The following is a 10,950-nucleotide window of genomic DNA, read 5'->3' as shown; positions in this document are numbered from 1 at the left end:
ATCAATCAATCAATCAATCAATCAATCAATCAATCAATCAATCAATCAATCAATCAATCAATCAATCAATCAATCAATCAATCAATCAATCAATCAATCAATCAATCAATCAATCAATCAATCAATCAATCAATCAATCAATCAATCAATCAATCAATCAATCAATCAATCAATCAATCAATCAATCAATCAATCAATCAATCAATCAATCAATCAATCAATCAATCAATCAATCAATCAATCAATCAATCAATCAATCAATCAATCAATCAATCAATCAATCAATCAATCAATCAATCAATCAATCAATCAATCAATCAATCAATCAATCAATCAATCAATCAATCAATCAATCAATCAATCAATCAATCAATCAATCAATCAATCAGCTTATAAAGCGCTATTTCCGCGATGTTCAACAGCGCTCCTCAATGAATTTTGAAAACAGATGGGTCCTGAGATCCGCTCTGAACTTCGCAAGAGATGGAGAAGTAGTCAGAGAATTAGGTAGAGAGTTCCAGAGAAAAGGACCAGAAAAATGTTGGACATTCCGCTTAGTTAAGATTTACTCTTTTGGAATGCCCCATTTTGTAACAAATTTATTGTTTGTTCATAATAAACGATTTGATTTGATTTGTATATATACACATACATGTATACATGCATGTGTATGGATAGACGGATGTGTTGTATGTGCTTTTATATCTTGTTGTATGCTTGCTCCCTTTTGCCGGTGTTGATGTACGTGTATAATATCTCACACTTGAATATATACACAATTTGATGAGCATTTTGGTGTGCATTTTTATTAGAGACCCAAAATTTTCAAACCCCTGCGAAAAGTGCGTTATTCAAAAAACCACCAGCAAAATTAAATTTTCAATTTTTCAGGTTAAAAAATGTTGTTTTTACGTCGTCGTTTATGTTCTTCTTGTTGTTTTAGCCGATGTTGTTTCAATTATTAAATTAGAAATTTTTTAAATTGAAAGATGTCTTCTCAGCAGATTTATCAGCTGTCTGACTAAAATTATATTGTAAATAGACTGCCTTCTAGTGTTGCTATCTTCTAATTTTAAACATGAGATTAAGACGGCCGATTTAGGTTGTCTTTTCGCGAGTGCGGATGTGGTACGGATAATGAGCAGTGCGGATGTGATCTCTGTGAATACGGGCAGTTGGGCATATGATTCTAACATCCAGAAGGGATTTTTGACTTTAACCTTTTTGATTATCAAATTAGTTTTTTATCACTACTTACCATAAAGAAAGTGTCCGAAACACTATTTTTATAGAAATTAATACAGATTTTAATGCAAAATTATGAAAAAAAAATAATAAATTACTAAAAACAACCAATAGTTTGATCCAAACTATAAAGTTCAAACCATATATATCATGGCTCAATCCATCTATACCATCAATTAGAATCATCAGTCAAAAAAAATTTTAATTGGTTAAAAGTGGTTAAAAGTGAACGTTGCAAACGTAACGAACGCGCACGCAGATCATCTGTTTATTTTTAGCAACTAATTTTCATAAGGAAAAAAATTAGTAATTAGGGAAATCTCCGACTTTAGCACCTGCAAATGATATTTAAATTTTAAGATAAATAATTCAATTTTGTCATTAAATAATTAATTAAATCTAAGATGGGTTGTGTTGTTGGCTCTCTGGCTTCTTCGGTTATTAGTTTTTTTTCTTCAAAAAATTAAAAATAAATAAAAGAACAATGAGAAGAAAGATTAATCTTCGTTGTTCAGTTCTTTCAAATTTTTAAACTACAAGAAATTTAATTTGTACATGAAAAATCGACGTAGGTAAGTCATCTCGTTCTAAATAGTGGGAAATAAATATTTATATTAGTAATAGTAATACTATAGTAGTGAAAAAACTTTATGGTTGTGTCACCCACCACACAGATGCCAGCAGATGGTAATGAAATAATTTATAATGATGTCTACTATACATGTGTTATTGTCATATAAGGATAAGCCCTTAGTTTTAAAATATTGATAACTACTTTTTTCATATAAAATACACATTTTTATTAGCTAATTATTGAATTAATGTGTTCTCACTAGGTGGCCTGTTGCTTCGGCAATGCAGCCTGCAGTTTATGCTGTAGCATGTGCCCATCGACTCGTAACTCGGTGGCCACTAGAATTGCATATGCCATTGTCCTCTTATTGGGCACCATTGTGGCGTGCATCATGCTGAACCCCTCCGTCGGTGCACAGCTGGCCAAGGTTCGTGATTCGGAATTTGTGGTTTTATTTGTTTTTTTTAATTTACTTAAATTAATTAATAAACTGTTATAACACCAAAAATATGGCTGCGGTAATATTGGTGTAGAATATTCTTTAAAAATTTTCCAGCTTGATTTTTTGTGCAAGCCGACAACTTTCATCCCCGGTTACACGATTCCGTCTCTTGACTGTCAATCATTCGTTGGCTACATGGCTGTCTACAAGGTTTGTTTCTCAATGGCTTGCTTCTTCTTCCTCCTCTGCGTCATCATGATCAACGTTAAGACATCCAAAGATCCTAGATCTGCTGTTCAGAATGGGTACGTTTTTAATTGTTGTTGTTGATGGTATCGTTGTTGTTGATGGTATCGTTGTTGTTGAATTGTTGTCAGAGTTGATGTTTTTGTTGGTGGTTTGTTTTTTGCTGACAAAATTTGGCATCCTTTAAAATGATTTCATTATTATAACTGCTGCAGGTTTTGGTTCTTTAAAATCCTATTGCTAGTTGGGATCTGCATTGGGGCTTTCTTTATAACTGGAGAAAATGAGTTGAAGTTCAGACAAGGTGTTTAGCCACATCATCCTATCACCATCTCACTCAGAATTCTACTTATCACCATCTCATCACATCATTATGTTACCATCATCATCCTCATAACCATCATCTTCATTCACTCTTCGTCATCTCTTTCTCTCTCTCTTTCTCTCTCTCTTTCTCTCTCTCTCTCTCTCTTTCTCTTTCATCTCATTCCCAAACTCATCATATCACGGACATCACCAACAGCCTGGATGGTGATTGGGATGATCGGAGCGTTCGTCTTCATCCTCATCCAACTCATCCTTCTTGTCGATTTCGCCCATTCCTGGAATGAAAAGTGGATCGGTCGCTATGAGGAAACTGAGTCGAAGGCCTGGTTTGCTGGTTGGTTTTGATGAATGAATGAATTGGTATATGGTGAGTTAAGGAATGAGTAACTGATTAGTTGATAAGTTTGTGAGTTAGTAGTGTTTTAAGAAGATTGTGAAGAAATAAGTAAGGAGACGTTAATGTGTGTGCGTGTGTCTGTCTAACTGTTTGCCTGAGTGTGTGTCTTTGCGTGTGTGCGTGTTTGTTAGTGTGCAATCACACGCGCAATTAAAATAGAGTTAATTAGATTTCGGCCATTATGTCACTAATTATCTTTCACTGTGGTTTCTACTCATTCTGTCAAACTTTAGTAATCATCAATGTAACATCATCTCCGTAACATCATCCTCTTACTCATTACTATTATAACCATCATCATTCTTATCATCGTCAACATCATCACCAATAACATTAGCATCATCATCATCATCATCATAGGGCTCCTCTTCTTCACGGTGCTGTTCTATGCCCTATCCTTAACCCTGGTCGTCATTTTTTACATTTACTATGCCCATGATGTTAGTCACGTGATGTTGACGACGATGATGATGACGATGGTGATGATGATGAATATATTATTGTTGTTGTTGCTTATTACTGAAAATTTTGAAGGGGATTTAAATTGAAAAAATTAATTTATTTAGGGTGATTGTGGATTGCACAAATTCTTTGTCTCATTCAACCTTATCATCTGCTTTGTGCTATCCGTCTGCTCTATTCTACCCAAGATACAGGAAGGTCGGTTGCACGATGATATACATGATATACTATCATAATTAGGCATAATTATCTATAAATTAACATAAATTATTTGCATAATTAATCGACCAGCCAATCCAAGATCTGGATTGCTGCAGTCTTCTCTGATCACCCTCTATACCATGTACCTCACTTGGTCCGCCATGACTAATAATCCAAGTTGGTTGAATTGTTTTGTTGGTTGGTGGGTTGATTGATTGGTTGATGGGTTGGTTGATTGTTGGACTGATTGATGGATGGTGTACCTTACAACAGATCACAGCTGCAATCCCTCATTCACTGAAATCCTGAAACCTCTGTATCCCACTAACTCCTCTATTCCCGGCGGCAACAGTACGGACGGATACATGGATATCTCGAATGGTGTTGGTCTTGATTGGAAGAGTATCCTCTCCCTGGCTATCTTCCTTGCCTGTGTGCTATATTCGAGGTCTTTGGTGGTGATCATGGGATGTGTTGATGTCATTTAAATACATAAATCTAGACGCAAATACCTAAAGAATATTAGAATATACGGATGGCGTAATAGCTAAGACGCCTGATCCTGCTGCTGTTGCAGTGACTGGATTCGAACGCAAAGTGATCCCAGAAGCTATCACATGCAATGTATGTAGTGCGTGAATTCAGATATATTCACCTGTGTCGTGTGGGCTATTTGTCTTTGAAAATAATTTAAGAGAGAAATATTATTAATAATGTAGTTATTATTATTATTTGTTTTTATTATTTGTCTTTATTTATCTTGAATATGAACAAAAATCCTTGCATATGTAAAACACACACACGCTCACTAATTAGCATTAAGTCGACGATGTACGGAAAAATAATGAGGAAGCCCTCTGACGAGATTGCTGCTTTGACTGAGGGTTGTTGAAATGAAACAAATAATTATAATTAAATATATATTATAATTAAATAGTGATTATATTTAAATGGTAACTATAATTAAATATTTAGATAAATGATCGAATTCGTAACTTTTTCTGGTAGTTGTCGTGAGCATGGTAACTCAAAACACACAGTATTACTTAGTAGTAACGTATTAAGTATCCGTGACGGTAGAATTTTTTAAATTTTCTCTAGATGAATTAAGAATTGAATTACGCTGGGGGATAGATAGATGGCGCTTTGGTGCTGTTTTTTTTTTGGTTTTATGTCAGTACCTTTTTTAATTTGTTGCCTGTCAGATTTTGTGCTGGTTGTCGCATATTATTTTGTTTCAATTTTCGTTCATCCGAGTTTAATTTTTTAAATTTTTCGATCTAATGAATGAAATTAATTTAGCAACTTATTCGAACTTATGTTCTTTTTTGTGTCCGTTTGGTTTTTATAGATTAAAAAACCACAGCAACAACGTCAGCCATAGCAGTAATATATCTATCATTATTATTATTATTTATATTATTACATTTACGGTTATTATTATTATTATTAATTATGCGTGAATAGTATAAGGACGAGCTCGATGAATAATATGACTAAACTGAACATTACCGGAAGACAGGATGGGATACTAGATGATGAAAGTGAGTGAGTGAGGTGATGACGACGACGATGTGGTCGTGGTGGTGATGATGATGGTGGTGGTCGTGGTGGTGATGATGATGGTGGTGGTCGTGGTGGTGATGATGATGGTGGTGGTCGTGGTGGTGATGATGATGGTGGTGGTCGTGGTGGTGATGATGATGGTGGTAACGATAATGATGATGGTGGTAATGATGACGATGACGCAATTGTATTTTACTATACAGGATGTTATTTTATTTAAGAATTTTAGGACTATAAGAACGGCATGTGCAAGAATAATGTGATTAAATTTTATTATTATTATTCTATAAATTTTTTTAATTAATTAAGTATCCTAAATTTATACACAGATAGTATTAACACACGCGCAAACACGCACCACACAACAATAGCATGTTACGTGTGTCTATGGTATTAATTCGGAATGCTAATTATCAAATTACTATTGACTTGCATGTTGTGTGCATGTGTGTGTTAATATGGAGAGAGAGAGAAAGAGACTTGATTTGCTTGTTCATATATTTATAATTGTTGTTCACCTGATTTTTCCAGATTTGATAATTAATCAAGGTATCACTGGTTTTGTTTAGTTTCTTCTTTTGTTTTAGTTGGAATTTTTTTAATTCATTCATTTATTTTCTGACGATCCTATCTTTCTGCCTGTGCGTCTGTGTCTGTCTGCCTGTCTCTCTATCTATCTATCTATCTATCTATCTATCTATCTATCTATCTATCAGTCTTTGTCTGTCTGTGGTTTTTCTATATATCCTTTTCGTATATTCTTCTATCTTTTTACATTTCAACTACCTATCTGTTTGTCTGTGTCTGTGTCTCTTTGTCTGTGTCTCTTTGTTTATGTCTCTTGGTCTATGTCTCTTTGTTTATGTCTTTTGGTCTATATTTCCTAGCCTGTATCACTGTCCGTCTGTTTGTCTTCATTTCATTTATTCATTTACCATGCTATCAAAGTTTTTTTATTCAATAATTATTTTTCTAAAATTGTTTTTTTTTTCAAGTTAACAAAATTAATTAGTTTTTTGGTAATTTAATTTCTGCTTATTATACTACATATAATAATTAATTAGCTATAACATAATTGGCTTATTAACTTTGCTAACTAATTATAATTTGTAAATGAAAAATTATTTACTCATTTTAAAAGATTTTAAAAGTTAATTTCATAAATCATTATGAAGATTGATTGATCAATGCTTATTATTGTTGTTGTTATCACTGAAATATTAATAATCATAATTATCATTATCAACATCATTGTCACCATCATTCAAATCATCATCATCGCCGTCGTCAGTGTTACTATGATCATCCTATCATGGCTATTATTGTCATCATTATCTTCAACAGTATCGTTATCATTACCATAATCATCATCATCATCAACATCATCACTATAACCATCATCATCTTCACCGTAAACATTTCCAACATCGTCGTCACCAGCATCAGCCGACGCCGGCGAATCTGGTGGAAAATCGATCGATGATGAAGGTGATGGAGTTGCTTACAGCTACAGTTTCTTCCACTTCATCTTCCTGCTCGCATCACTCTACATCATGATGACCCTGACCCATTGGTACAAGTATGTGGGTCGATTGGTTGGTTATTTGGTTGGTCGGTCGATTGATCGATTTTTTTAAACTTGTCTGTCGTTTTCCAGTCATTCAATAATTAATTAAACAGATTTTTCATAAAATCTTGCTGTCAGATTTTTCATAAAATCTTGCTGTTAATCTTATTTATCATCAAGATAAGCAATAAGCAGATAAGCAACAAATAAACGTAATACTGTACTAATAAATAATATAAATAATAAACACCAGACCGTCAGCTGACATAAAGTACATGGTGAGCAACGAACCGGCTATGTGGGTGAAGATCTCGTCAAGCTGGGTCTGCCTGGCTATCTACGGCTGGACCCTAGTGGCTCCCATCGTTCTCTCTAACAGAGAATTCAATTAGTGGAGTGAGGGAACGGAAAAAGTAAAAGAGAGAGATTGATTGAATGAATTAATCATTAATTAATTAATTAACTCATTAATTTTTAATGAGTAATTGAGTTAGTGAATGAGAAAAAGTTAAAAATAATGAGAAAATGAGGTAGAAAATGCAAGAAGAAAGTGAAAGGAAGATATTTGGATGATATGATATAAAGTATAATTTTTGTTGTTAATTTATTGTAATTTTGAAATTTTTCTGGAATCAACACTATAAACATTTAGCACTAAATGTGTGTGTGATTTTGTGGCGACATGTATTTGTGTGTGTATAATGTGTTTAATATGAATCAAAAATCCTTTCAACTTACGTATAATATAAACCATTAATGGACTATAACAGCTTATCAAACACATTATCATCTGGCTGGCTGGCTATTTTTAAAATATGAAACACTGTAAACATTTAAAAACATGTAAGTGAACGATGTTTTTAATTTTGTAACAATGAAAATTTGTTTTCAATTAAATTTTTTTTTTTTTTTTTTTATCACAAAGTTCTTTATTGACGCGTGTATTCTTCGATAAAGTTGTCAGATATAATTCTCAAAGTTGTGTTCGTTCCTGTTCTGCAGCAGACTTGATTTTCATTGCTATTCATAGAGTTAGATTAGATAATCTGTTGTACGCAATTTTTATTACAAAGTCGAAATGTTTAACTTTGCCATTTAGTAACGAGGGATAGTCGTGCTTAGGCTTAAACTCCTTTCATTCTACATCCTCTTGTGTTTAGAGTACCTAGAATCGAATACTTACATCCCTCAATAGTTCAAAGAAAAACAAAATAAACAATTCAATTTTGAAATAGTCGTCTTTGTTGAATACTGTTACAGACGTGAAGGCGAGATAAGAATTAGAATAAGAATTAGATAAGGATTAAAAAAATTAAAACAAAATAATTAAAATAAAACAAAAATTAGGGAAAAATAATCAAAATTACTGGCACATTATGGCACCACCTTGGTAGCTGCAGTGCCGTTAAAATCTTCATTGAAAAAAAAGAATTAGTTGGTAGAAATTAAGTGAAGCGCTTGAGTATTTAATTAAGAGGCGGAGCTAGTAATAAAAACGGTTGTAAAAAAAAAGTCACTATATAAGATTTGAAGTGAAGCGCTTGAGTATTTAATTAAGAGGCGGAGCTAATAAAAAAAGGTTGTAAAAAAGTCACTTTGTAAGTGACTTTACGATTTTTAAGAGTAATTTATTGTTTATGTTACTCCTAGTATAAATAAACGTTCGACTTAGTTTGCGATTAAATTAGTTGTGTTCATCTATCGGAGATCTTGAACCAACGGATAAACGAACTCTTGACTATCGTTGGAAGTTACAACACTGTGTTGGTGATATAGCAATTACTGACAATATTCAGCTTAATTTTTTTTACAAATACGAAATGAAGTCGTCAAGAGTAAAATTTAACTTTTCTGACGATTTCCTATATGACACGAGGTAATTAAAATTTTTTTATAATAATGCTTTGTAAATTATTTTTTGTTAGTCAATTTAATTTTAATATTTAATTAATTAATTAACCATGCCTGGCTCTTATTTTTATTTTTTACTTTTGTCGACAGTTAAATTATGAATTAATATTAAAAATTTATTTAACAACGACAAAAACAGTTCAGATTCAGAGGAAGAAGAGTGCAACAGAAGTAGAAAAAAGTTTAATGACTCAACATACCTCGATTTAAATGGTGCCCATGGTGCTACTCCAAAGAAGAAGAAACAACAGAACAAACTCGAGATTGATGAGGTGTCATCATCCACTGAAGATGAATTTGAATTGGAAATGAGTGAAGAGTTGAATGATGAAATGAAAAAATTTGAAAGCTGTCAACCTGATTCTCAAAGTTTGCTATATTTTTTTATTTTTTTGTTTGTTTAATGAGTTTAGTCACTAAATCAATTTTTAATTTAGTTTTTTTAGATTTACCTGTTTATTATCCTAAAATTACTAAAATAGCATATATAAGTTTATTTAGTATTTTCATATTAGTATTCTCAACTATTCAAATTAGTATGATTATTGTTATTATTCTGGTTGAGATATTTATATAATTGTATTCTCAACTATTCAAATTAGTATGATTATTGTTATTATTCTGGTTGAGATATTTATATAATTGCTTGGATATCAGTGTTTTAAAATATTAAAAATTTTTTGACAGATCCAGCAGATAAAAGTGGAAGTAGTAACAAAGCTGGAATGGGATACTACAACAATATTTATTTCGACTCAGATGATGAGGCCTCTAGTGATGGTATGTATGTGTGTGTGTGTATATGTGTGTGTGTGTATGTGTTTGGTTTATGTGTGTGTGTGTGTGTGTGTTTGTGTGTGCACACATGTTACAATTTTATTTATTTAATCATGTAATATTAACTTAACTTTTCTTTTTATACATTTTGATTTAGTTTTCATTGTTTTCTAGTGATCATTGTTAGAAAATGATAAAATCGATAAAATTTGAATTTAAAAATTCAATGATTTACGTTAGATTAAAAATTCCACCATTTATTTAAATATTATTTCCTTACATGCAGCTGAAAAAAAGAAAAATCACCCAGTGTTAACGAATGATGAACTATTGTACGATCCGGACATGGATGAGGAAGATCAGAGATGGGTGAACAAACAACGTAGAAAATATCAACCAACTAAAAGTGGATCCAACAAAAAATCTCTGAAGCTTCCTAACAGTGATGCTGTTTTGAACTGCCCTTGCTGTATGATCTTACTCTGCTTAGATTGCCAAAGGTTTTTAAGTGTTTCTTTAAATTATATTTTTATTTAATTTTACATCAATAATTAATAAATAATTTTTTCTTAAGGTATTGAGAATATTACCTAACTAAGCAAACAAAAATAATTTCTACCACATCAATCTAATAACAACAGCATATCTCTACAATATTAAGTTTCAAAGATTCTTAAATGTTCCATATGATTTTTGCAGGCATTCCATGTACAACTCACAGTACAGAGCCATGTTCGTCACAAACTGTAGAGTAATACGCAATGAAGTTCTGAAGTACTCACTCAAAGATGAAAAAAACAAATCAAAGAAACAGAAAAAAAACGGTAGAACTGCTTCAGTGGAAGAAACTAATGCTGCTTCTAATGATAATAATGATAACAGGGAAGATGGCGATGACGGTGAACATGAAATGTATCACCCAGTACATTGTGAAGCCTGTAATACAGAGGTGGCGGTCTTTGACAGGGATGAAGTTTTTCATTTTTTCAATGTACTCGCTAGCCACAGCTGAAACTATTTTTTGCGGATTGATTGTCATGTGTATATATTTACGTGTATATGATTGTTTAGTTATTTACTTTATTTTCTGTTTTATTTAATTAATAAATATTGAAAATCTGAAGTGGCGTGTCATGCTGTTTTTACGTGATTTCAAGCACATATGTGTGGATACCAGATAAGAGGATTCTTCGTTTTGATTTCGGGTTTACTTTGTGCAAAATTCTTAACAAAGA

At 32.4% G+C, this 10,950-nt stretch overlaps 2 protein-coding genes across 2 annotated transcripts; both read left to right on the top strand.

Moving 5' to 3' along the window:
- Positions 1-1,514: 1,514 nt before the first annotated feature.
- Positions 1,515-7,997, top strand: HELRODRAFT_184990 (hypothetical protein). Its single transcript, XM_009021588.1, has 14 exons — positions 1,515-1,682; positions 2,082-2,246; positions 2,376-2,566; positions 2,723-2,811; positions 3,031-3,168; positions 3,592-3,671; positions 3,798-3,891; positions 3,985-4,071; positions 4,168-4,342; positions 5,362-5,438; positions 5,992-6,009; positions 6,901-7,039; positions 7,281-7,472; positions 7,502-7,997. The coding sequence occupies exons 1-13, from the start codon at positions 1,650-1,652 to the stop codon at positions 7,417-7,419; spliced, it is 1,425 nt and encodes a 474-aa protein (XP_009019836.1). The 5' UTR covers positions 1,515-1,649; the 3' UTR covers positions 7,420-7,472; positions 7,502-7,997.
- A 1,159-nt stretch (positions 7,998-9,156) lies between these two features.
- HELRODRAFT_65885 (hypothetical protein) lies at positions 9,157-10,727 on the top strand (the record flags this gene model as incomplete). Its single annotated transcript, XM_009021587.1, has 4 exons — positions 9,157-9,307; positions 9,635-9,736; positions 10,002-10,215; positions 10,415-10,727. Coding segments are annotated over 4 exons (780 nt in total), but the record flags the coding sequence as incomplete, so codon positions are not given.
- Between the last annotated feature and the right edge of the window lie 223 nt (positions 10,728-10,950).

Source organism: Helobdella robusta, assembly GCF_000326865.2.
Source record: "Helobdella robusta unplaced genomic scaffold HELROscaffold_3, whole genome shotgun sequence".
Lineage (NCBI taxonomy): Eukaryota > Metazoa > Annelida > Clitellata > Rhynchobdellida > Glossiphoniidae > Helobdella > Helobdella robusta.
Note: the sequence above shows the minus strand (reverse complement) of the source record. Positions and strands in the feature narration are given on the sequence as shown.

What these genes read in the sequence shown, in the direction of transcription:
- HELRODRAFT_184990 (XM_009021588.1), top strand. Translation starts at nt 1,650, where the DNA reads ATGGGTTGTGTTGTTGGCTCTCTGGCTTCTTCG. An exon ending in TTGGCTCTCTGGCTTCTTCG is followed by an intron (nt 1,683 to 2,081) that starts GTTATTAGTTTT and finishes TGTTCTCACTAG; the next exon opens with GTGGCCTGTTGCTTCGGCAA. An exon ending in TCGGTGCACAGCTGGCCAAG is followed by an intron (nt 2,247 to 2,375) that starts GTTCGTGATTCG and finishes AAAATTTTCCAG; the next exon opens with CTTGATTTTTTGTGCAAGCC.